The sequence below is a fragment of the Hemitrygon akajei genome, chromosome 7, assembly GCF_048418815.1.
Source record: "Hemitrygon akajei chromosome 7, sHemAka1.3, whole genome shotgun sequence".
Classification (NCBI taxonomy): domain Eukaryota; kingdom Metazoa; phylum Chordata; class Chondrichthyes; order Myliobatiformes; family Dasyatidae; genus Hemitrygon; species Hemitrygon akajei.
The window spans coordinates 136,438,645-136,465,979 of record NC_133130.1 but is presented as its reverse complement, the minus strand read 5'-3'; the positions used below and the strand labels follow the sequence as shown (position 1 = coordinate 136,465,979).

Here is a 27,335-nt window from a genome sequence, read left to right as displayed (position 1 = left end):
ACTTGCTAATGAATTCCAAACTCCGATTGGCTGCTGTTCAAATGCCAAAACTCCCACAAAGCACACTCGCCAACCTGTGTCAGTCCTCCTCTCGATCCCCGTCCCCATTCCCTTGTCCGTCATTTGCACAGGTTTTTTCATTGATTCTATGGTGCTTTTTGGATCCACTGTGAATGCTTGCAAGAAAATTAATCTCAAGGTTCTATACGGTGACATTTACGTACTTTGATAATAAACTTACTTTGAGCTTTGCCACAACCTGGAAGCATTTAAATTCAAGAGCGCCATTATCCAAACTATGTCCTCTTCTCGCTTCTTCCATCGGGCAGGGTACAGAAACCTAAAGTCCATCACCACCGGATTCAGGAGCAGATACTTTCCTACAATAATCAGGTTCTTGAGCTGACCTGCACAACCACAACCTTACTCAACAAGGGAACACTATAGACCACCTCTGGATTGCCTCTGATTGTCTTTTTTTGCACAAAGGTCTTGTTTGTGTAGATTCTTCTCTCTCGCTTCACTATAATTCTATAATTTATATTCAGTGTGTTGCCTGCACCCACGTGTCAGTGATGCTGCTGAAACAGGTTTGAGTTGAACCAGTACCCTACAGTGCCTGCGCACACGACAATAAACTTCACTTGAAGCGGCAGATATATGAGTGAGCTCAATGTTGTGAGTGGGCCATGCCTTTGTGTTTAAAGTTGCTTCAGGACCAAGATTTGTTCCTACTACTTTGCCCTAGTTGCTGTGGTCACTCTCAATCTCGTCACTGGTAGACTGATTTATCCACACAGCCTCACCTCCCCCATCTTCAGAACAATTTAAAGTCTGTTATTTGACTAGACTTTTAATGAGTTATTAAACTGAGTCCCATGAGTTATCTCTTTCAGTGTAGAACTTCCAGCAGTTGCCCTCTGCCTGGGCTTTGTTATTCTGGCCCACCTTGTTGTGCTTGGTTCCTTAAATATTTTACAGACAGCATCAACAACTTCGGCCCAAGTATGACAGGAATAACATGGTATTACTGTTGCCCTTTCAGTAAATTACAGCCCAAGTGTCTATGAAACGCTGTGACATATATTTTCTATGGAAAATAAATTGCTCTCAATTAGATCTAAAATAACAAAATTATAAAAGAAAACTCCTTACACAATTTTTACAATTTATTTAATTTTCTCTTGTTAGACCCTCCAGTCAAGTAAAAATATCAACGAGAATAGTTTGTTGCATCAAACAGTGTAAGGCCTGGGAATTTAATGAATCAAAAGATATAGAATTTTAACTTAATTCAAATCCTCCGTCAACCACAACATTTTAATTTTTTAATTCTCTTTTAGTTCAGTTAAAACTATACTTTAGAATTACCATATACTTTGCAATTTCTTTAAAATGTCCTTCTTATTTGAGGATTTCCATCTTTATTAAACGTCATTTCAGCCGAAGAATTATCAAGCACGCTATCCCAATTTAGACCAATGCAGAGAAGTGACCACAGACATTTGGCACTTGTTTGGATTTTCCCTGCTCTGAAGTCGGTTGAAGTCTGGCGCCATCTGCAGGGCAAAATTGTTAGAGCGCTATTGAGTAACCACTGACTCGGAAGAACTAAGACAGTGAACCAGAAGTGGAGGTTCAATTTGTCCTCTATCCCCAGTGATATAGCAGCATTGGTATTTGTAATTTGTTTCCAAATTTCAGGACTATTGACTTAAATTACTGAAGTGGAGTAAGACATACCAGCACTGCCATACTTCAAAATAAAAACTACAGATCGAAAACAAAAAAATAAGGAAAACATTGGGAGTATTTATCAGGTCAAGCAGTAACTATAGAAAGAGAAACAAATTTAACACTTTAGGGTCAAGGCCCTTCTCCAGAACTAGAAGAGAAAGGTTTAAAAACACAGCCCCAAAGCCATATTTCAGTTTGCTAGAGACACCATGGTTGTTGGCTGAATCAAAGGTGGTGACAGGTCGGCATAGAGGTGGAGATTGAAAATCTGGCTGAGTGGTGCCACAACAACAACCTCTGACTCAATGTCAGCAAAACTGAAGCACTGATCGATTATTGACTGTAGGAGGAAAAGCTGGAGATCAATGAACCAGTCCTCATTAAGGGATTGGGGGTGGAGATGATCAGTAACAATTCTTTTCAGGGAATATGTCCTGGGACCAGCACATAAGTGTCATCATAAATCAGGCAAAAGCATATTCCTACTTACTTACAAGTTTGTGTAGATTCAACACATCATCTAAAACTTTGACAAACTTCTATAGATGCACAGTGGACTAGTATAATGACTGGTTACCTCATAGCTTGGTATGGAAACGCCAGTGCCCAGGAACAGAAAGTAGATTGCTGGGCGCTATGGCTCAAAGGGCCTATTCCACACTGCAGCTCAATAAAAATAAAATAAATAATTGCTGGGATATTTGTCGTTGGAATGTGTGAGTGTCTGTGTGTGTCAGTGAGACAGACTGTGTGTGTGTCAGTGAGAGTGTGTGCACATATCTTTGTGCATGCATGTGTCTGTATGCGTGGTATGTGTCTGTGTGTGTGTGTGTGAGAGAGAGAGACTGTGTCTGTGAGAGTGTGTGCGCATATCTGTGTGCATGCATGTGGCTGTGTGCGTGGTATGTGTCTGTGTGGGTGTCTGTGTGTGTGTGTCTGTCTGTCTGTCTCTGTGACACTTTCTGTGTGTGTGCGCGTCTGTGAGTGTGTGTGTGTCTGTGCGTCTGTCTGTGTGCATATCTGTGTGAGTGTGTGCGCATATCTGTGTGCATGCATGTGTGTGTGTGTGAGTCTGTGTGAGTGTGTGTGTGTGTATCTGTGTGTGTAGTTTGTGTGTGTGTGTGTGTCTGTGTAAGACTGTCCAGGTAAGTGTGAGACAATACATTCCTGGAAGTCAAATTTTGTAGAATATACAGAGTAAATGGGAAGGATCTTAGGAGCATTGATGTACAGACAGACCAGGTCTATAGCTCACTGAAAGTTATGACGCAGGTGAAAAAGGCATTACGTACGTCTGAGTTCACAGGCTAAGGCACTGAGTGTAAGAAGTGAGATCACAAAGCACTGTTTCAGATGGAGTGTGGTGTACAGTGAAATGGAAGGAATGCGGCTGCAGTACCACGTAATACAGCACAGGCACAGACCTTCAGCTCATGATGCTTACCAGACTGATTACACTAGTAATTAAATGCCTAACTAAATGAATCCCTGCTGCCTACACAACACCCATATTCCTCCATTCTCTCCTCTTCACACATAAGCACTTCTGGGTGAACTGTCTCCACTCCAGCACATTCCAAGCACCCACCACTCTGGGTACAAAATCTTGCCCCACAAATCTTCTCTGAACTTATCCCCTCCCTCACCTACTATTACACATTCTGACCACGGGGAAAAGATGCCAAATATCTCTCCTGTCTATGTCTCTCATAAATTTTAAACTTCCATCAGGTCTCCCGGTAGCTGCCACTGCCCCAGAGAAAACAACTCTAGTTTGTCTAATCTCCCCTTAATAGTACTTGCTCTCTAATCCAGACAGGATACTTGCAAACATCTTCTGCATCCTTTCTAGGGTCTCCACGTCCTTCCCTTAATGGACAACCAGTATGGAATGAATTACTCTAGATGTGGTCTAAACAGTGTTTTATAAAGCTGCAGTATAACTTTCTGATTCTTGAACACAGTGCATTAGATAATAGATTAGGTAAGCATGCCTTGTGCCTTCTTTATCATTGTATCAACCTGTGCAACCACTTTCAGGAAGGTACAGACTTGGACCCCAAGAACCCATCAACACTGTTAAGGGTTCTGCCATTTACAGTACACTATCCCTTTACATTTGATCTCCAAAGTTCAACATTGCCACACTTGGCCAGATTAAACTCTATCTTGCCATTTCTCCACCCATATTTGAAGCTGATGTAGGTCCTGCTGTAACTTCCGGCAATCGTCTACATTATCCACAACACTACCAACCTTAGCCTCCTCTCCAAACTTGCTGAACCATGCATCCTCATTACAAACAGCAGTATGGAAACCGACAGGCGCCACTAGTCACAGACCTCCCACCAGCTACTACCCTGTCTCCTATGAGCATGCCAGTTCTGGATCCAAATAGCCAAGTCACCATGCAAAGACCATGATCACCCACATCATATGACACAGTATTTAACAAACCATGGATCCAATGCATCGTAATCTTCTGCATGAGTCTACCATAAAGTACTATGTCAAACCCCTTTGTAGACAGCATCCACGGTTCTACCTTGATCAATCATCGCTGCCACCTTTTTGAAAATCTGTCAAGTTAGCAAGACATGACTTGCCCCACACAGTGACAAGAGAGTGTCAAAACAGACTCAGCATAATGTTGCCTGGAATGGAGGGTTGTAGCTCCAAAGAGAGATTGAATAAGATGGGTTAATTTTCACTGGAGTGCAGGAGGGCTGACCTTACAGAGATTTATAAAATCAAGAAAGGCACAAGATAGGAGTCTAGAAGCAGAGGGCACAGGTTCAAGGTGAGAAGGGAGGAATTTACAGGAGCTCCAAGGGAGAAGATTTTTATCCAGAAGCAGTGGGGAATACCCGGAAAGAGCAGCCAACAGAAGTGAAGATGGCAGATCCAATTAAAGGGCATTTAAATGGGTATTTAGATAGGAGGGAAAAGGATGTGTCAGTTGTAAGAAAACGGGATTAGGACAGACAGCATGGGTGAGGTGGACAGCTTCCGAGCTGTACCACCCTCTGATTATCAGAGTAAAGCAGTGTACTCCACCGAAGTCTCACACAGGTTTTAAGGGCATCGAATCTTCATCTGGATTTCTAATTTAAAAAACATAAAGATTACTGAAAACACAAGTAGCAATGATTCTGTGACTACGAATCCACGGCACCAAGAATTCTCAGCACTGGTGCTTGTTCAGGAACACCACCCTCAGGCTCTCAGCCTTCACTCATGCCACTGGAGAACTGACCACAGCGGACAAAAGCAAATCAGATTCAGTCAGCTATTTAAGCTTGTGGTGTTTGCTTGCTTACCCCGGTCCTGGATCCTTTGACTTGGGACTCTGGCTGTTGCGTATTTTATTGTGTGAAGTCTGTGCTGGTGACTCACTCTCATGGACAGATTGTTGGGAACTGCTCCACCATAGGTCGTGTTTGTAGATTTCATGCGTGGTGATTATGCTGTTCTGTCGCACAATCTGCTTCTTGCCCCTTGGGGCCTGATCGATGTCCTGGAATTCTTCATTAACTGGCTCATTTGTTCTCGCATTGCACTCATCTTCCCATAAAAATGGTGGATTTTGACTGTTATTCTCCTCTCCCTCATGAAGCTCGTAAATGGCATTATAATACGTTGTGGGCTCAGGAGGGGCATGTGCATCCTGTTCATCCTGAGTGCAAGTCATTTCCAGATTAACCTCGGACCTCCTGCTCCGTGTGAGTGCCTTGCGGGACCAGGCCCCCTCTGCTTCGCTGCCCCATCTCAGCTTGTTCCAGGTATTCAGACCAAAGAAGCGAACAGCTGAATGGCAACGACAGAAGCATTTGTTAAACGACTTCACGTCACAGTCTATCCACACTCATAAAAACGCTCATAGTGTGTATACAGAGGTTACTATCAGATAGCTTTTGCTGTGTAGCAGTTGGTGCATTTCAGTAACAATGCGACCCAGTAACAGGGATGAAGGGAGGGACGATCACACACTTACACGTGCATATTAATGTATTAACGTTGCAGCTTCATAAAATGCTAATTAGGCCACATCTTGAGTATTGCTTTCAAGTCTTGTTGCTCCATGATAGGAAGGATGCAAAGACTTTGGAGAGGGTACAGAAGAGGTTAACCAGGGTGCTGTCTGGATGTGCTATCAGGAGAAACTTGGGCTGTTTTCTCTCAAGCTGGTGGGGGAGGGCCTGATTGAAATTAATAAAGTTTTGAGAGGCACAGATAGTCAGCTCGGATCTTTTATCCCCAAGGGTTAAAATATCTAATACATTTAAAGCGAGGGAGCGTGGGTAAGTTCAAAGACGCGCAGGTAAGATATTTATGAGAGTGGTGGGTGCCTGGAACGTGCACCCAGGGGCGGTGGTGAGAGATTCAGATGCACGGATGTGCAGAGAATGGAGGCCTGTGCTCATCGTGTAGGCAGGAGGGATTTTAGGTGTCATTGGTTTAACTTGCGGACCGAAGGGCCTGTTTCTGTGCTGTACTGTTCTATGTCTGAGATGGGGAAGAGATGCTCATGCAAGTAAGTGAGAGAATATACTGGCACTTCCAAATACATTTTCATTATAAAATTCTGATTAAATTCAGTTGTGCCAAGTGCGAAATGGGTAAATTTATGGTACTAAGCTACCAGCAGGCTATGGCTGATCCAATCAGTCTTTAGTACACTATAACCTTTATACCGTTCAGTTCCTTTTACGTTTCCCTGACGAAAGACAAACACGACTTCAGATATAAAAATATGACCAATTCCCCTTAGTCACCACCATTCAGCTTGTCACTGGACAACTTCTGTCAGGGACGGCTGCAAGATGCCACCTGTGGTGTATTAAGACTGTTGTACGGGAGGCAGAGACAGTTGTTCACACCTTGTTACGATGCTGTTCTCTCAACTGGTATCAGGTAACCAGCCCCATTGCTCAGCGCCAATTGCAACAAAGCACGTCGTGTCTCACTGAGTCCAAAGTACAAAGCAGAGAGCAGGTAATCTCATCTCTGTTCAAAGACAGGCGCTATCCTTACTGATAAGTAGACATTGCTTACTTTTTAATTCACTGATGACCAGAATATTCTAAAGTATCCAAAATCAATCTTTTCCAAGAAGAAAGAACAGCTGATTGCTGGTAATTTTAAATGAGATTTTTTTTTTAGGAACTTTGATTTTAAAGGTTTTTTTTGCATAGATATCTTCATTCTTCCAATACACACATGGCAAATGGTGGCAATAAACCACCCACCAGGTGATGAGAGAAGCACTAATACACCCACTGTAAATGGCCTTTCAGCTCCTGAGACAAAAGGAGAACTTCAGGGAGGCGTTTATTGTAAGAAACGAATGTGGTTTGAAAAGAGCTCTGAAAATAAATTCTCAGCTTCCCCAGAAATATATACTAGCTCTCCCAGGAGAAACTCAAGATTAATCCATTTTCAAAAGTACAAACATTCGGAATTCCCCAAAGTCAAAAATGTCCTCTTTTACTCTTCACTTCTGTAATCTTCACATCCAACAGATTTTCCTTTGCAAGTTCTCAGCCTTCCACTGGGAAGCCATCACACCATCTAAGCTGGTATAATTCTGCCATTTACAATTTAGTGTTTGACATTTTCTGCTTACATTATGGCCTTCCAGGGAGTTAAATGCAGAACATGTGATCACTTTGATTCAGTCACTGTCACCTTAATTCTCCATCCCTTTCCCACTCCCACCTTTGCCCTCACCTTCCAAAACTGTTAGACCATAAGACCGGAAGACCTACTCTCCGTAAACTTTGGCACCCTGACTAACAACCTCCGCTTTAAATATACCCAGTGATCTGGCCTCCACAGCTGTCTGTGGCAATAAATTCTACAGTTTTACCACACTCTGGCTAAAGGAATTTCTCCTCCTATCTCTTCTAGATGGACATCCCTCTATTCTGAGTCTGTACCCTCTGGTCCTAGACTCCCCCTAGGAAAGGAAACATCTTCAAATCCACTCTATATAGGCATTTCAATGTTTGATAGGTTTCAATGAGATCCCTCCCCCATTCTTCTAAACTCCACTGAGTACGCCCAGAGCCACCAAATGCTCCTCTTACGTTAACCCTTCCATTCCCAGAATCATTTCCGTGAACCTCGTCTGGATCATCCCCAATGCCAACACATCTTTACTTAGATAAAGGGCCCAAAATCCCTCACAATACTCCAAGTGTGGTCTGATGTCTCATTGATTTTTCCCCCAAACTATCAGACTCCTCAATACCCAGAGCCTGGACTGACACCTTACTGCCCTGTTGTCCTGTTTATTATTTATTGTAATGCCTGAACTGTTTTGTGCACTTTATGCAGGCCTGGGTAGGTCTGTAGTCTAGTGTAGTTGTTTTTTCTCTGTGTTGTTTTTTACGTAGTTCAGTCTAGTTTTTGTACTGCATCATGTAACACCATGGTCCTGAAAAACATTGTCTCATTTTTACTATGTACTGTACATAGCAGTTATGGTCGAAATGACAATAAAAGTGACTTGACTTGACTTGATAAAGCATCAGCATTGAACCTTGTTTTTATAGTCTAATCCTCTCAAAATGAATGCTGGCATCACATTTGTCTTCCTTACCACCAACTCAACCTGCAAGTTAACCTTCAGGGAATCCTGCACAAGGACTCCTAAGACCCTTTGCGCCTCTATTTTTTTCAATTTTCTCCCTGTTTAGAAAATAGTCTACACTCTTATTCTTTCAATCAAGTGTATAACCATACACTTCGCTACACTATATTCCATCTGGCACTCTTTGCCCATTCTCCTAATCTATGTAGGTCCTTCTGCACACTTCCTCACACCACCTGCCTCTCCACCTATCTTCGTATCGTCCGCAAACTTGGTCACAAAGTCATCAATTCCATCATCCAAATCATTGACATATAACATTAAATTACACTTCCAATATTGGACCATAATGCACCTCCAAGTACCCCAAATCCTCAGCATTAATAATGGAGTCCAACATCTTCCCAACCACTGAAGTCAGGCTAACTGGCCTATAATTTCCTTTCTTCTGCCTCCCTCCCTTCTTAGAGAGTGGAGTGACTTTTGCAATTTTCAATCATCCAGAGCCTTTCCAAAATCTAATGAGTATTGAAAGATCATTACTGTCTCCACCAATCTCTTCAGCTAACTCTGGGGTTTAGTCCATCTGGTCCAAGTGACCTACCTACCTTCAGACCCTTCAGCTTCCCAAGAGCCTTCTTCTTAGTAGTAGCAACAATACTCTCTTCTGCCCCCCAACACTCTCTAATTTCTGGCATAATGCTAGTTTCTTCCAGCATGAATTTTTATCAGATTCATCTGCCATTTGTTTGTCCCCCACTACTACCTCTCCAGCATCAGTTTCCAGCAGTCTGATATCCATTCTCGCCTCTTCTTTACTCTTTATATATCTGAAAAATCTTCTGATATCCTTTTTATATTATTTTCTCTCCTTACGACATTTTAGTTGTCTTCTGTTGGCTTTTAAAAGCTTTACAACCCTCTAACTTCCTACTAAATTTTTGCTACCTTCAGTCCTGCATTTGCCACCTTTCTTTGATTTTAGCACTGTTACACTTCAACTCATCCCACTGACTGCAGTTTTGCCCTATCTCTGCCTGTTCTTCCTCACAGTCTCACCACACACTGTATCTAGTTGTACACCAACTGTCCCATCCTCAGCCCTATCAGTCCAGTTCCCATTCCCCTGCCAAATTAGTTTAAACCCTCCTAAAGAGTTTCTTAACTTTACACACGATGATCCTATATCTTCCAGTTTTATGTCACCTCTTACGAAGAATTTGATTTCATTCTTAACCAACAGAACTACCCCACCATCTCTGTGTATCTGCCTGCTCTTTTGATGCAAAGGTGTGTCCTTGGATGTTAATTTCCCGACTATGATCTTCCTTCAACCACGACACAGTGATGCCCACAACATCATACCTGCCAATCTCTCACTGTGCTACAAGATCATCTAGCTTATTCCATATACAGTGTGCTTTCAAACATAGCACCTGAAGTCCTGTATTCGTCACCCTTTTTCGATTTTGGCCCCCCGTTACACTTTAACTCATCCCACTGACCATATTTCTGCCCTATCATCTACCTGTCCTTCTTCACAGCCTTGCTACACACTGCATCTAGTTGTACACCAACTGCCCATCTTCAGCCCTGCTGGTCCCCTACCAAATTACTTTAAACCCTCCCAAACCACTCTCACAAACTTTCCCGCAAAGATATTGGTCCCCCTTAGGTTCAGATGTAACTCAATCCTTTTGTACAGGTCATAACTTCCCCAGAAGAGCTTCCAATGATTCAGAAATATGAAACTCTGCTCCCTGCACCACACTCTCAGCCAGCCATTCAACCATATTATCTTCCTATTCCTGCCCTGACTAGCATGTGTACTGGGAGTAATCCTGGAGTAGGGATGAACTCCCTATATTCTGTTCCAGTAAAGCTCAACATCAACTCAAGACACAACACTTCCAACAAGGCAGACAGGTTTTAGTTTCAGATTTCCAGCATTCATTCTGCACCCCCGGTAGTTTCATATGATCATTCTCTGCAAGTTCCCAGAAAGATTTAGTAACCTTCAATACTATATACTTCACGTTGTATTTTTACGTCTTGTTCTTGGGTATCTCCTGCCATCCAACATTTCACAGAACTTCCCACTTGTTCTCTTCTTCCCTTCCCCTTTCTCTCTCCATCAAGACCACTTTAATCATCCCCAAATGCGTTGAAAGATTTGTGAACTGAAATGCTAATTCTATTTTCGTCTTCATAGATTCAGCCTGACCTGAGTAATATTTTGTCATTTTCTGTTTCTGTTTCTGATTTCCAACAACTGTAAAGTATCATGTTTATGTACAGTATTTTGACACTTGGTGTCACCAGCAATAATTAACTCCAGGTATGAACATGCTTCAGTACTGTTGTACCTAACCTGTGATGAATTAATCTTTTACAAAGAATACAGACAGCTCCCCCTGCTGGTAGCTTCGCCAATGAGCATAGAGCAGAACAGCAAAGGAAAGGACAGCCTAAAAATGGCCTCAAAACTTCAACCATCTATCCTGGTGTAAATAAAATCCAACTAGATCTGGCATTTGAATGCAGCAAAATATGTAGTACTCTGTGATCCTATGGCTGTGTAGGGTGGTGCCAGCGAGTGCTGCTACTGTGGAACAGGGGTCTTGTTAGAAATGGAACTAGAGCGACTTTGTCACACCACCCCGTCACCCCAACAGGTGTTGAGTGCCATTGAGTCATTGCCGACCCTATGGATAGTGTAGATTTCCACAGGGTAGATACGGAAGTAGATTGCCAGGCCTTTCTTCCACATGGATACTGCTGTCTAGGCTGGGACCCAGCCAGGATTGAACTTGGGACCACTCGCCTCCAAGTCCAGTGCTGATGCCACTACACCACCACCAGTGTACGACGCATTAGCGCTGCATTATTAACAAACAGAATGCAATTGCATCATAACTGTGCAACATTTGACCCACCAAATCTCTTAATGCCCAGTGAGCCAGTCAGGTTCGTAATCTTTGTGCCTGTCTCAGTGGCCACTTTATTAGGGAGAGGAATGGAATGGGACCCTGTGTGGCTTCTGGTGCTGTAGCCCACCCACCTCAAGGGTCGACATGCTGTGCTTTCAGAGATGCTCTTCTGCACACCACTGTTGTAATGTGTCCTTATTTGAGTTACTGTCACCTTCTATTCAGCTTAAACCAGTCTGGCCATTCTCCTCTGACCTCTGTCATCGAGAAGGCATTTTCAGACACACACTGGAAGCTTTTCTTTCACATTTCACACTATTCTCTGCAAACTCTCGAGACTGCTGCCCGTGAAAATCCCAGGAGATCAGCAGTTTCTGAGAGACTCAAACTACCAACAATCGTTCCACAGTCAAGGTCACCTAGATGACAGATGTTCCCCATTCTGCTCGTCAGTCTGAACAACAACTGAACCTTCTGACCATGTCTGTGTGCTTTTATGCATGGAGTTGCTGATTAGGTATTTGCATTAACAAGCAGCTGAGCAGGTGCATTAAATAAAATGGCGACTGAGTGCAAATCCACGTACATTCAGCTGTGTTCAGTCAGGAAGAGGAGAAAACAAAATCTTGTATTTACAAAGCATCTTTGAAACAGCAAAACGTCCCATGCAAATCACATGGGTGTTATTGTGATCAATAAACTAGGGGCAAGTGCTTCCCCCGAGAATAAAACCTTTGTTCGCACTTTTGGGACCCATTTCTGAAGACTGCTCCTTGAAGGACAGAATCAGTTAGCAATTTCATTCAGAGTGAACTGGAGACACAAGAGACGGCAGATGTTAGACTCTACAATCAGGAGGACTGGTCAAGCAGCACATGCGAGGAAAAAAGGAATTGTCAATGTTTCAGGTCGAAATGTTTCAGGTCAAAAATATGCTGGTATCCTTCTCCACTCCACCAATGTCGCTTGAGCCACTGAGTTCCTCTGGGAGACTGGATTGGAGATATAACTTGCAGAGAATGCTCATCAGGTCAAACAGCATGTGTGGAGACTGAAACGGAGTTAGGAAGCCAACTATTCCCGGCCATGGCCAGCAGCTCTCAAGGCAAGTAGCTCAAACTCTCAGCAAGCAAGTCAAAGAATTTGCCTACCAAGGGGCAAATGTGGTGATTCGAAGAGAGAGAGAGAGCCTCACACAGGTCGGGGGGAAAAGGAGCATTTCGCAGGGCTCAGCGCATTAGAATAGTGGGTATGACTGCAAGGACAATTTTCTGTTCTGGGTGTCGGGATGTTGGATGTCTGGGAGACTTCCAGCCTCCCTGATGGCCACATCTGCGGCAGGTGCATCGAGCTGCAGCTCCTCAGAGACTGAGTTAGGGAACTGGAGCTGCAGCTCGATGACCTTCGGCTTGTTAGGGAGAGTGAGGAGGTGATAGACAGGAGCCACTGTCAGGCAGTCACCCCGGGGCTTCAAGAGACAGATAAGTGGGTGACTGTGAGGAGAGGGAAGGGAGGGCGTCGGGTAGTGGAGAGCACCCCTGTGGCTGTCTCCCTTAACAATGTCCTCTATTTTGAGTGCTGTTGGGGGAGAGACGGCCTACCTGGGGGAAGCAACAGTGGTCGTGCCTCTGGCACTGAGTGTGGCCCTGTGGCTCAGAAGGGTAGGGAATGGACGAGGAGGGCAGCGGTAATAGGGGACTCTATAGTTAGGGGGACAGATGGGCGATTCTGTGGACACAAAAAAGAAACAAGGATGGTAGTTTGCCTCCCAGGTGCCAGGGTTCGTGAAGTTTCTCAGCACATACCCTGAAATGGGAGGGTGAGCAGCCAGGGGTCTTGGTACATATTGGTACCAATGACATAGGTAGAAAAAGGGTGGAGGTCTTGAAATCAGACGACAGGGAGTTAGGAAGGAAGCTGAGAAGCAGGACCTCAAAGGTAGTAATCTCAGGATTGATGCCTGTGCCACGAAACCGTGAGTATAGGAATAGAGTGAGGTGGAGGATAAATGCGTGGCTTAAGGATTGGAGCAGGGGGCAAGGACTCAGATTCTTGGATCATTGGGACCTCTTCTGGGGCAGATGTGAGCTGTACAAAAAGGAAGGGTTGTACTTGAATCCAAGGGGGACCAATATCCTGGCAGGGAGGCTTACTAATGCTACTGGGGAGAATTTAACCTAGATTTGCAGGGGTGGAAACCGACATGAAGAAGCAGAGGCTGGGGAGGTTGGAGCACAAGTAGAGACAGCTTGTAGGGAGTTTGTGAGGAAGGATAGGCAGATGTTAGAGCAAAGATGCACTCAGCCTGATGGCTTGAGATGAGTCTATTTTATCATACACAAGGCGGATGAACTTGGAGCGTGGATCAATACGTGGAACTGTGATGCTGTGACCACTGCAGAGACTTGGGTGTCTCAGGAGCAGGAATGGCTGTTGAGTGTGCCAGGCTTCAGATGTTTCAAAAAGAACAGAGAGGGAGGCAGAAGAGATGGGGGTGTGGCATTGCTAATCAAGAATAGTGTCAAGGCTGCAGGAAAGCAGAAAGTCACGGAGGGATGCTCTGGAGCGACCCAAGTAGCAGCAGTTGTCCATTCTAAGGGACCTCCAGCACCCAGGGCATGCCCTTTTCTCACTGCTACCATCAGGGAGGAGGTACAGGAGCCTGAAGACACACACTCTAACAATTCAGGAACAGCTTCTTCCCCTCTGCCATCGGATTTCTAAATGGATATTGAACCCGTGAACACTACCTCACTTTTTAAATATATATTATTTTTGTTTTTTGCACAATTTTTAATCTGTTCAATATATGTATACTGTAATTGATTTACTTATTTATGTATTATTATTATTATTTTATTTTTTCTTCTTCTAGATTATGTATTGCATTGAACTGCTGCTGCTAAGTTAACAAATTTCACGTCACATGCCGGTGATAATAAACCTGATTCTGATTCTGGGTCAGTATGGGTGGAAGTCAGAAACAGGAACGGGGCAATAACTCTATTATTGAGCCCCCAATAGTAACAGAGACATCGAGGAGCAGATAGGGAGGCAGATTCTGGAATGGTGCAATAATATTAGACTTACTGTGATGGGAGATTTTAACTTTCCTGATATTGATTGGCATCTTCTTAGCACACGGGGTTTAGATGGGGTGGAGTTTGTTAGATGTGTTCAGGAAGGTTTCCTGACACAATATGTAGAGAAGCCAACCGGAGGAGAGGCTGTACTTGATCTGGTATTGGGAATTGAACCTGGTCAGGTATCAGACCTCTTGGTGGGATAGCATTTTGTAGGTAGTGACCACAACTCTATCACCTTCACCATAGTGCTGGAGAGGGATAGGAGCAGATAATTTAGGAGAACATTTAATTGGGGTAGGGGGAAATATGATGCTATTAGGCAGGAACTTTGGAGCAGATGTTCTCAGGGAAATGCATGGCAGAAATGTGGCAAATGTTCAGGGAACATTTGCATGGTGTTCTGCATAGGTATATTCCATTGAGGCAGGGAAAGGATGGTAGAGTTAAAGAACCGTGGTGTACAAAGTACTGTATGTAGAAAATCTAGTTAAGAAGAAAATAAAAGCTTATGAAAGGTTCATGAAATTAGGTGCTGTTAGAGCTCCAGAAAATTACAAGGTTGCTAGGAAGGAGCTTAAGAATGGAATTAAGAGAGCCAGAAGGGGCCAATGGAAGACCTTGGTGAGCAGGATTAAGGAAAAGTATGTGAAGAGCAAGAGGATGAACCGTGTGAGAATAGGACCAATCATGTGCAATTGTGGAAATGTGTGCATGGAGTCGGAGGAGGTAGCGGAGATACTCAATGAATACTTTGCTTCAGTATTCACCAGGGAAAATGACCTTGACAATTGTGGGGATGACTTACAGCGGACTGAAATGCTTAAACATACAGACATTAAGAAAGAGGATGTGCTGGAGCTTTTGAAAAGCATTAAGTTAGATAAGTCACCGGGACCAGATGAGGTATACCCCAGGCTACTGTGGCAAGCGAGGGAGGAGATGACTGAGCCTTTTGCAATGATCTTTGCATCATCAATAGGGACGGGAGAAGCACTGGAGGGCTGGAGGGTTGCAAATGTTGTTTTCTTGTTCAAGAAAAGGAGTAGAGATAACCTAGGAAATTATAGACCAGTGAGTCTGACTTCAGTGATGGGCAAGTTATTGGGGAAGATCCAAGGAGACCTTGCTTTGTAGATCCAGAATTGGCTTGCCCACAGAAGGCAAAGGGTGGTTGTAGATGATTCGTATTCTTCATGGAGATTGGTGACCAGTGGTGTTCCACAGGGATCTGTTCTGGGACCCTACCTCTTTGTGATTTTTATAAATGACCTGGATGAAGAAGTAGAAGGGTGGGTTAGTAAGTTTGCTGATGGCACAAAGGTTGGGGGTGTTGTGGATAGTGTGGAGGGCTGTCAGAGGTTACAGCGGGACATCGACAGGATGCCGAACTGGGCTGAGAAGTGGCAGATGGACTTCAACCCAGATAAGTGTGAAGTGGTTCATTTTGGCAGGTGCAGTTTAAAGACAATATAATATAAATGGTAAGTCTCTTGGCAGTGTGGAGGATCTGAGAGATCTTGGGGTCCGTGTTGAAAGGACACTCAAAGCTGCTGTGCAGGTTGACAGTGCTGTTAAGAAGGCGTACGATGCGCCGGCATTCATCAACCGTCCAAGAACCGTGAGGTAATGTTACAGCTATATAAGACCCTGGTCAGACCCCACTTGGAGTACTGTGTTTAGTTCTGGTCACCTCACTACAGGAAGGATGTGGATACTATAGAGAGAGTTCAGAGGAGATTTACAAAGATGTTGCCTGGATTGGGGAGCATGCCTTATGAACACAGGTTGAGTGTACTTGGCCTTTTGTCCCTGGAGCGACAGAGGATGAGAGGTGACTTGATAGAGGTGTAAAAGATGATGAGAGGCATTGATCATGTGGATAGTCAGAGGCTTTTTCCCCAGGGCTGAAATGGCTAACATGAGGGGGCATAGTTTTAAGGTGATAGGTACCAAAGTGATTCCAGGGGTAAGTTTTTCACACAGAGAGTGGTGGGTGTGCGGAATGCACTGCCAGCAGCAGCGGTGGAAGCGGATGCAATTGGGTCTTTTAAGAGCCTCTTAGATAGGTACATGGAGCTTAGGAAAATAGAGGCTATATGTTAGGGTAATTCTAGGCAGTCTCCAGAGTTACATGGTCGGCACAACGTTGTGGGCCGAAGGGCCTGTAATGTGCTGTAAATTTCTATGTTCTATGTTCAAATGCCTTGTTTCTGGGCAAGGACTCTTGCTGGGATTCCTCAGTGTTATATTAGGGAATAGTCACTACGAAACATTTCAATCAGGTATCTTGGTCAGAATGTTTTAAAATAAAATTAGTTTAATGTTTTCAAAGTATTTCTAAGATTTTGATTAAATGATTATTTTCCTTTAATTATTTACATGAGCTTTATTTTTCTTGAGTGTCAGGCGTTTAAAATTATTAAAAATGCATCAAGGATTTGAATTAAATTAATGTCCCGGCTCCATTGGTTCCTCCTGGTCAACATCCCAGGTTGAAGGTGAGAATCAGAATTAGGTTTATTATCACCGACATGTGTCATGAAATTTGTTAACTTAGCAGCAGCAGTTCAATGCAATACATAATATAGAAGAAAAAAAATAAAATAATAATAATAAATAAGTAAATCAATTATGGTAGACATATATTGAATAGATTAAAAATGGTGCAGAAAACAGAAATAATATATAAAAGTGAGGTAGTGTTCATAGATTCAATGTCCATTTAGGAATTGGATGGCAGAGGGGAAGAAGCGGTTCCTGAATCGCTGAGTGTGTGCCTTCAGGTTTCTGTACCTCCTACCTGATGGTAACAGTGAAAAAAGAGCATGCCCTGGGTGCTGGAGGTCCTTAATAATAGACGCAGCCTTTTTGAGACACCGCTCCCTGAAGATGTCTTGGGTATTCTGTAGGCTGGTGTCCAAGATGGAGCTGACTAAATTTACAACCGTCTGCAGCTTACATCGGTCATGGGCAGTAGCCCCCCCCCCCCCCCCTCATACCAGACAGTGATGCAGCCTGTCAGAATGCTCTCCAAGGTCAATGTGTTCATGGAGTTACAGAGTCACACAGGCATTTCACCCAACTTAATCCACGTCTCCCAAGGTTCCCATTCAAGCTGGTCCCACATGGCCACATTTGGCCAATATAGCTTTAAACCATTCCAACTACACACACTTTAATTGTTGCTCACCTGCCTCAAACGATTCCTCTGACAAATCGTTTCATACACTGACCCCTCTCTGGGTGACAAAATTGCCCTCAGGTTCCAATGAAATCTCTCCCTTCAACATCTTAAAGCTGTGCCTCCAGTTCCTGATTCCCCAGCCCTGGAAAAAAGACTCTGTGTGCATTCACCCTTTCTATGTCCCTCATAATTTTATATACCTCTGCAAGATCATCCCTCATCCCAGCTGCCTGTACCGGACCCATGCTTCCTTTTTCCTGAGCAGAGCCTTAAAATCCCTTATCGTACAGTGTTCCCTGGCCCTGCTACCCTGGACAGGAACATTTCAGATCTTCAACTCTCAACTTCACTTTTCAAAGCCTCACACCCATTTATTTTGCAAACAACTTTCTTTGATTAACTTCTGCAACCTCCTGGCTAATAAAATGTGCAATGACCCAGCAGTCAGCTCCAGCAGGTGGACGGTCACCAGCCGTGACCATTCCCACCCACCTGGCTTCACCTATCACTTTCCCCTCCCCCTGCACCTTTTTATTCTGGCATCTTCCCCCTCCCTCCCCAGTCCTGAGGAAAGGTCTCAGCCTGAAACATCATCTGTTTATTTCCATAGATGCTGCCTGACCTGCTGAGTTCCTCCAGCATGTTGGGTGTGTTACTTCAGGTTTCCAGAATCTGTAGAATTTCTTTCCTTATGATTTGTTGCTCCTCTGCAAGGTCTCTTTGAGAGGTGCCCTCCCTGAAGAAGTTTAAATCTTCTCTTTGATGGGAGTTCAGTGACACCCTCTCTCACTGCTCCCCCTTGGCGATCTCTTTTCCCCTCAACTCTTCGAACATGTGCTCACCCAGGCCCGCCACCGTAGCCACATATCCTTCCTGGAAGCTTGTCTTCACCATCATCTTCTTCCACATGGCTTCCAGATCTATTTTCAAGTGTTCCAGTTTGGACCCACTGAGGATCCTGGGTACTCGGGTAAAATTGACTGCTTCTCCCTCCGAATTCTACGCGCCACTCTTTCCGCTTTGCGGAGATAACCGGTGGCCCTGTCTCAGTCTCTGCCACAGCTCCAGGCTTCCACCTGTCATGGACCTCCGTGACATTTGATCCTCTGCTGGATCCACACCTTCAACCGCCAGTTCTTCACCTTCCTCATATCCAGTAAGCATCACAAGATCACCCATCTCCAGACTGCAGATCCTGCCACCTCCAACTCAGATTCCAATAGCCCTGGACACCCCCCGATTGTGATCCCTGCTACCTCCCGCTTGGACCTCAAATCCATCCAACGTCCCCAGATCATGGATCATGCCAACTCCATCCCCGACCCCAATGGCCCTGGGCCTCTGACTCTGCTATTGCCAACACTGGTTCCAATGTCCTGGAGCAGATCCAGAACCTAGATTCCACCACTGACAATGCCAGTTCCTATGACGTCGGATACCTTCAGGCTGCAAATTGCCTGGCCTCTAGCTCCAGCTTCAGCCTGGACCTTGACCCTTAGGCCAAGATTTTACTCACTGCTGCTGGACCCCAGTCTTCCCTTCCCCCACCACCACTCTCCAACCCCATGTTTTACAGACCCCACCACAACCTCATGGGTCTTCGGAGCCTCTATCTTCCTCCCACTCCACCTTCCTTGAGCACCCCAACATCCCTCTCTCCTCCGGCGCCACCAACACTCTTCCACCCCTCTGATCCCAATTCTAATCCTTGCCATGTCCTCAACATTCCCTCGACCTTCTCCTCTCTGAGGCAGGGCTCACCTTCGTCACCCTTCACCCAGACCTCAGTGAGTTCACGCCCACAACGATGTTAAGCTCTTCTCTCATCACCTCTGTGTCCGAGCTCACTTCTCTGGCAAGAATTCCACACGCCGCACAGACGACCCCCTTCTCCCTTCTTCAACTCTCCTCCTATCCTTGGACACCCTGCTCTGGTTCTCTGCTCGTTTTGGATCTTTTCTTCTCGAACGGCCATTGAGACATCAACTTCAGCACTCCTCTCTGCTCCTCAAACCTCATCTCCTTGGAACTCACATCCCTCCACCAATCCCAACCTTACCGTCAAACCTGCAGACAAAAGGGGGTGCTGTTGCAGTGTGGCACACTGACACCTGCCTTGCTGAGGCCTGATGGCAACTTTCAGATACCTCCTCATAACATACCCCTTGAAGAAGACCACACTCTGGGCAATCAGAAAACTCCGACACCATCACTGACTTCATCCACTCTGGAGAACTCCCATCCACTGCCATCAACTCATAGTTCTCTTACCCTGCACTGCCCGCTTCTACCTCCTGCCCAAGATCCATAAACCAACTGTCTGGGTAGACCAGTTCCTGCCCCACTGAAGTCGTGCCCTCATACCTCGATTTCATTCCATCCCCCTTGGTTCAGTCCCTTCCACCTACATCCACAACACTTCTCATGCCCTCAATCTCCCCTCTAACTTTCAATTCCCTGGCCCTGACTGCCTCATTTTCACCATGGGTGTCCAGTCCCATACACTTCTATCCCCCATCAAGAAGGCTTCAAAGCTCACAGCTTCTCTCTTGACAAAAGAACCAGCCAATTCCTCTCCACCACCACCCTCCTCTGTCTGTCTGGCAGAATGGTCTTCACTCTCAACAATTTTTCCTCCAGCTCCTCCCAATTTTCCAAACTCAAAGGTAACCATGGGCACCCACAAGAGCCCCAGTTATGCCTGCCTCTTTGTTGGCTACATAGAACAGTCCTTGTTCAAAGCGTTATTTGGTAATGCTTCCTTGAACTCTTCCTCCTCTACACTGACAACGGCATTGGTGCTGTTTCATGCACCCACACTGAGCTAATCAATTTAATCAACTTTGCCTCTAACTTCCACCCTGCCCTTAAATTTGTGTAGTCCATCTCTGACACCTCCCTCCCCTTTCTTGATCTGTCTCCATCTCTATCAACCGACATCTTTTACTAACCCATGATTCCCACAGTTATCTTCATTATACCTCTTCCCACCCTATCTCCTGTAAAAACGCTATTCCCTTTTCTCAGTTCCTTCACCTCCACCAAATCTGTTCCTTTCCATTCCAGGACATCAGACAACCTACCAAGCTCTGCCTTAAATACACCCAACGACCTGGCCTCCACAGCTGCACATGGCAACAAATTCCACAAATTCACCACCCTTTAGCTAAAGAAATTTTTCCGCATCTCTGTTTTGAAAGGGTAGTGCTCTATTCTGAGACTGTGCCCTCTTGTCCTAGACTCTCCACCACGGGAAACATCCTTTCTACATCTACTCTGTCTAGGCCTTTCAGCATTCGAAAAGTTTCAATGAGATCCCCCCCTCCCCCCATCCTCCTAAATTCCAGCGAATACAGACCTAGAGCTTTCAAACGTGCTTTGCATGATAACCCTTTCATTCCGGAATCATCCTTGTGAACCTCCTCTGAACCCTCTCCAATGCCAGAGCATCTTTTCTAAGATGAGGGGCCCAAAACTGTTCACAATACTCAAGGTGAGGCATCACCAGTGCTTTGTAAAGCCTCAGCAGCACATCCTTGCTCATGTATACTAGACCTCTTGAAATGAATGCTAACATGGCATTTGCCTTCCTCACCGCCGACTTGAACTGCAAGTTAACCTTTAGGGTGTTCTACACAAGGATTCCCAATTCCCTCTGCCTGGATTTTTTCCCGTTTAGAAAACAGTCCACACATTTATTTCTGCAAACAAAGTGCATGACCGTGCATTTTCCAACATTGTATTTCATTTGACACTTTCTTGCCCATTCTCCTAATGTCTAAGCCCTTCTGCATCCTGCCTGTTTCCTCAACATTACTTGCCCCTCCACCAATCTTCATATCATCTGCAAACTTGGCAGCAAAGCCATCTATTCCATCATCTAAATCATTTATATACAACATTAAATGTGATCCCAACACCTACCCCTGCAGAACACCACTAGTCATTAGCAGCCAACCAGAAAAGGATCCTTTTATTCCCAACTGGTGCCTCCTACCAATGAGCCAATGCTCTAACCATATTAGTAACTTTCCTGTGATACCATGGGCTCTTAACTTAGTAAGCAGCCTCATGTGTGGCACCTTGTCAAAGGCTTTCTGGAAGTCCAAATATACAACACCCACTGCATCCCCTTTATCTATCTGACTTTTAATCTCCTCAAAGAATTCCAACAGGTTCATTAGGCAGGATTTTCCCTGAAGGAAACCATGCTACTTTGTACTATCTTGTCCTGTGTCACCATCATCTCATCCTTAACAATTGATTCTAACATCTTCCCAACCACTGAGGTCAGGATAACTGGCCTATAATTTACTTTCTGCTGCCTTCCTCCTTTCTTAAAAAGTGGAGTGACATTTGCAGTTTTCCATTCCTTTAGCACCATGCCAGAGACCAGTGATTTTTGAAAGATCATTTCTAATGCCACCAAAATCTTTAACACTACCTTTTTGAGAACCCCAGGGTGACTTACGTACCTTTAGGTCTTTCAGCTTTTTCAGCACCTTCTCTCTTGTAACAGTAATTGCACCCACTTCTCTTCCGTCACACAGTACAACATCTGGCACACTGATAATGTCTTCTACAGTGAAGACTGATGCAAATTACTCATGTAGTTCATCAGCCATCTCCTTGTCCTCCCGTTATTATTTCTCTCGCCTCATTTTCTAGCAGTCCTATATCCACTATCATTTCTCTTTTATTTTTAAAATACTTGAAAAAGCTTTTATTATCCACTTTATATTATTTGCTAGCTTGCTTTTATATTTCATCTTTTCCCTTCTAATGCTGTTTTTAGTTGCTCTCTGTAGTTTTTTTTTTAAAAGCTTCCCAATCCTCTATCTTCCCACCAATTTTTGCTTTGTTGTATGCCCTTTCTTTTGCTTTTACAATAGCTTTGACTTCTCTTGTCAGCCATGGTTGTACTATTTTACCATTTGAATATTTCTTAATTTTTGGAATAGACATGTCCTTCATCTTCCTCATTTTTCCCAGAAACGCATGCCATTGCTGCTCTGCTGACATCCCTGCCAGCAGCTCCTTCCAATTTACTTTGGCCAACTCCTCTCTCGTACCACTGTAATTTCCCTTACTCCACTGAAATACTGCCACATCACACTTTACTTTCTCCCTATCAGATTTCAAGTTGAACTCAATCATATTGTGCTCTCTGGTTCCTAAGGGTTATTTTACCTTAAGCTCCCTAATTCCTCCTTACCTCTGTTCTAAAGCCCCTCAGTTTTGAGGCTGTGCCCTCTAGTTTTGGACACCTCCACCATAGGAAACATCTTCTCCACATCCATCCTATCTAGTCCTTTCAACATTTGATAGGTTTTAATAAGATCCCCCCCCCCCCCCCCCGCATTCTTCTGAATTCCAGTGAACACAAACCCAAAGCTGCCAAAGGCTCCTCATATGTTAAACCCTTCATTCCCGGTATCATCCTTGTGAACCTCCTCTGGACTCTCCAATCACAACACATCCTTTCTGAGATATGGGGCCCAAAACTGTTGACAATACTCCAAGTGAGGCCTGACTAGTGTCTTATAAAGCCTCAGTATTATCTCCTTGCTTTTATATTCTATTCCCCTCGAAATGAATGCCAACATTGCATTTGCCTTCTTAACCACAGACTCAACCTGTAAATTAACCTTCTGGGAGTCTTGCACGAGGATTCCTAAGTCCCTCTGCACCTCCGATGTTTGAACTTTCTTCCCATTTAATAATCCAGATAATAATCCACACTATTGTCCTTTTTACCAAAATGCATTATCGACCATTTCCCAACACTATATTCCATCTGCCATTTTTTGCCCTTTCTTCCAATTTGTTGAAGTCCTGCTGCAATCGCATTGCTTCCTCAACACTACCTAACCTTCCACCTATCTTCGTATCATCTATAAATTTTGTTACAAAGCCATCAATTCCATTATCCAAATCATTGATAAACAATGTGAAAAGTAGCGGTCCCAATACTGACACCTGAGGAACAACACTAGCCTCTGGCAGCCAGCCAGAAAAGGCCCCTTTTATTCCCACTCGCTGCCTCCTGCTTGTCAGCCATTCCTCTATCCACACCAGTATCTATCCTGTAACGCCATTGGATTTTATATTGTTAAGTAGCCTCATGTGTGGCACCTTATCAAATGCCTTCCAAAATCCAGGCAAGTGACATCCACTACCTCTCCTTTGTCCACCCTGCTTGTTGATTCCTTGAAGATCTCTAACAGATTTGTCAGGCAAGATTTTCCTTTACAGAAACCATGCTGACTTCGACTTATTTTATCATTAGACTCCAAGTATCCCAAACCTCATCCTTAATACTAGACTCCAACATTTTCCCAGCCACTGAGGTTAGGCTAACTGGCCTATAGTTTCCTTTCTTTTGCCTTCCTCCCTTCTTAGAATGGAGTGACATTTGCAATTATCCAATCCTCCGGGACCATACCAGAATCAAGTGAATCAGAATCAAATCTTGAAAGGCCATAACCAATGCATCCATTATCTTTTCAGCAACCTCCTTCAGGACTCTGGGCTGTAGTCCATCTGGTCCAGGTAACTTATCCACCTTAAGACCTTTCAGTTTGCCTGGCACCTTTTCCTTTGTAATAGCAATGGCACTAACTCCTGCTCCCTGACAGTCACAGACATCTGGTACACTGCTAGTGTCTTCCACAGTGAAGACTGATGCAAAGTATTAAGTTCATCCGCTATCCCTGTCCCCCATTACCACCTCACCAGCGTCATTTTCCAGTGATCCAACCCCCAGTGATCTCACCTCCCTTTTACTCTTTATATAACTGAAAAGATTTCTGGTATCCTGCTTTGGCTAGTTTGCCTTCATATTTCATCTTTTCCCTTCTTATAGCTTTTTTAGTTGCCTTTTGTTGGATTTTAAAAAACTTCCCAGTCATCCAACTTCCAGCTTACTTTTCCTAACTTATATGTCCTTTCCTTGGCTTTTATGCGGTCCTTAACTTCCCTTGTCAGCCATGCTTGCCGACCCCTGCCATTTGAGAACTTCTTCCTCTGTGGTACATATCTAACCTGCACCTTGTGAACTATTCCCAGAATATTCTCCCTTCCTTCTCAGTCCTGAAGAAAGGTCTGGGCACGAAACGTCGACTGTTTATTTATTTTCATTGATAGGGAGAGGGAGAGGGAGAGGGAGAGGGAGAGGGAGAGATGTTTCTGCTTTGGATGGCCACTGACATTGACCGTCCCCACCTGACACTGGCCAGATGACAACTCCAGGTGATTATCCAGATGCAGCAAGTTTGGATTCAACTGTTCAGGTCGAAGTTGGGATGTTGCTGATGGATTAATGTTACTGGGGTTCTCGGTCTTCAGCATTTCACACTGCAACAGCACACCACACACTGAGCGGAGGGGTGAAAACAGGGTAAGAATGGACACACGAGCAATGCCCTTGAAATGTCTCCATGTGTCTGATGTTCAGGAAATTTTAATTCTGCTTTTATTTATTTATATTTAGTGATACAGTGTGGAACACACCCTTCTGGCCCAATGAGCTGCACCGCCTAACAACCCACCATTTCATCCTCGCCTAATCACAGGATACTTTACAATGACCAATTAACCTACTGACCCTGAGGGAACTGGAACACCCAGAGGAAATCAAAGTGCTCACGGGAAGAACCTACAAACTTTCTTACGGAGGACGCCGGAACTGAACTCTAGCGTAATGGCTGGCACGGCACTTGGGGTGTTACAGTAACACCCTCTCCTCACAGACGACGCCTGACCTCCAAACTTTCTTACAGAGGACATCATTATTGAACTCTAACCCCACAAGCACCGTGCCAACCATTACGCCACAGTGGCGCCCTCTCAGCACAGACGATGCCTGACCTGATTAGCATTCCCAGTGTTTTAGTTACTGCTTCAGATTTCCATTTACCAAGTTATCTCTAACTTTATTAAAAAAAAATTAAAGGCCGAATATTACCACCGTGTGGCTGTAACACACACACAAAATGCTGGAGGAGCTCAGCAGGTCAGGCAATGCCTATGGAAACGAATACACAGTCAACCTTTCGGGGCCGAGACCCTTCTTCAGGACAGGAAAGGAAGGGGGGAAGACACCAGAATAAAAGAGTGTGGGGAAGGGAAGGCAGTTAGCTTTAAAATGACGGGGGAAGCCAGGTGGGTGAGAAAGGCAAAGACAGATGAAGAGGAGGGAATCTGATAGGTGAGGAGAGGACCCGGGGGAGGTGAGAAGAGGTAAGAAGACAGAGTGGGAGGTAGGAGAAGAAGAAAGGGAGAGAGATTTTTTTTTTAACCAGGAGAAATTGATATTCTTGCCATCAGGTTGGAAGTTACCCAGACGTGAGGTGGAGCACGTCTGCTCCATTCTCCAAAAATGGATCTTCCGAAAGGCCGACCATTTTAATATTGAGATACAGTGCAGAATATGGGCATTGAGCTGTGCTGCCCAGCAACCCCCCGATTTAATCCCAGCCTAATCACAGGAGAATTTACGACGACCAATTAGCCCCCAGACGGTATGACTTTAGACTGTGGGAGGAAACTGGAGCACCCGGAGGAAACCCACGCGGCCGCGGGGAGAACGTACAAACTCCTTACAGACAGCAGTGGGAATTGAACCCGGGTCACCGGTACTGTAAAGCGTTGTGCTAACTACTCTGCCACCTCAACACGATGAGGCCACTCAGGGTGGGGGAGACACACCTTAATTTCCATCTGGATAGGCTCCAACCTGATGGCATGAACATCGATTTTTCTTTCTGGTAAAAAAAAATTCCCCACACCCTTCCATTCCCCACTATGGCCACTTACCTCTTCTCACCTAACCTTCACCTCTGCTGCCATCCCTCCTTCCCCCTATGGTCCACTCTCCTCTCCTATCAGATTCCTGCCTCTCCAGCCCTTTACCTTTCCCACCCACCTGACTTCATCTATCATCTTCTAGCTATCCTCCTTCCCCTCCTCCTGCCCTTTTTTTTTATTCTAGCATGTTCCCCCTTCCTTTCTGGTCCTGATGAAGGGTCTCGGCCCGAAGCGTTGACCATCCATTCATTTCCATAATGCTGCTTAGCTCCTCCTGCACTTTGTGTGTCGGATTTGGACTTCCAGCATCTGCAGAATCTCTCGTGTGTTTAATTAGCAGTATCCTGTTTGTTCCTCACTGATAACGGCGGGACCGGGGAAACTGGGCGGGTTTCCCCGAGAGACGCTCATCAGAAGTCGCAGTCTCGTAACACAGCAATGCCGAGAATGTAAATCGGATGTTGGCATACAAGACAAAGGAGTGAAGGGGCGCAAAGAGCCAGGCTGGGGAGACCGAGAAATTCCGGAAAAATAAAGGCTCCCCATTGAAGACTGGAAACCTGTCTGACCCAGGTGGGACAATAACCGCAAACTCTTGTGATTTACAGCACTGATAGGACAATTATAAATCGCAAAATTAAAAATCTGACAAAAAAAATTAGAAAATGTTGCCCGAAGAACCTCGCCGGCGTAACTCAATCGCTGAACTGCATCCTACACGTAAAAGTTTGGCCGTTACCTTTCCACTAACTACTACCTGGCTCGATGGACGTTTCTAGAGCGCCCCCGTACTACAGCCAAACGTGGTAACTGGGACAGGAAAGTAGGTGAACTCCGACGCTGAACCAGTTACCACTGTGTCCCCGGTCGCCCCCGGAGCGCTCCGCTCACCGTAAACCGCCGCCGACATCCACTGCTCCCACAGCGAGTCCTCCTCACCCGGCGCCGCAGCCATTCTGCCGGGACAAGACCTGCCCGGCGCACTGAGAGTGAAG

At 44.9% G+C, this 27,335-nt stretch overlaps 1 protein-coding gene across 1 annotated transcript; it reads right to left on the bottom strand.

Moving 5' to 3' along the window:
* Window positions 1–1,200: 1,200 nt before the first annotated feature.
* On the bottom strand, window positions 1,201–27,335 carry LOC140730059 (uncharacterized). The gene is made up of 3 exons (XM_073050201.1): window positions 27,232–27,335; window positions 5,058–5,544; window positions 1,201–1,559 (listed from the first exon to the last, which is right to left on the bottom strand). The coding sequence occupies exons 1-3, from the start codon at window positions 27,293–27,295 to the stop codon at window positions 1,391–1,393; spliced, it is 720 nt and encodes a 239-aa protein (XP_072906302.1). The 5' UTR covers window positions 27,296–27,335; the 3' UTR covers window positions 1,201–1,390.

What these genes read in the sequence shown, in the direction of transcription:
- LOC140730059 (XM_073050201.1), bottom strand. Translation starts at nt 27,295, where the DNA reads ATGGCTGCGGCGCCGGGTGAGGAGGACTCGCTGTGGGAGCAGTGGATG. An exon ending in GATGTCGGCGGCGGTTTACG is followed by an intron (nt 5,545 to 27,231) that starts GTGAGCGGAGCG and finishes GTTGCCATTCAG; the next exon opens with CTGTTCGCTTCTTTGGTCTG. An exon ending in TCAAAGGATCCAGGACCGGG is followed by an intron (nt 1,560 to 5,057) that starts GTAAGCAAGCAA and finishes TTTGCCCTGCAG; the next exon opens with ATGGCGCCAGACTTCAACCG.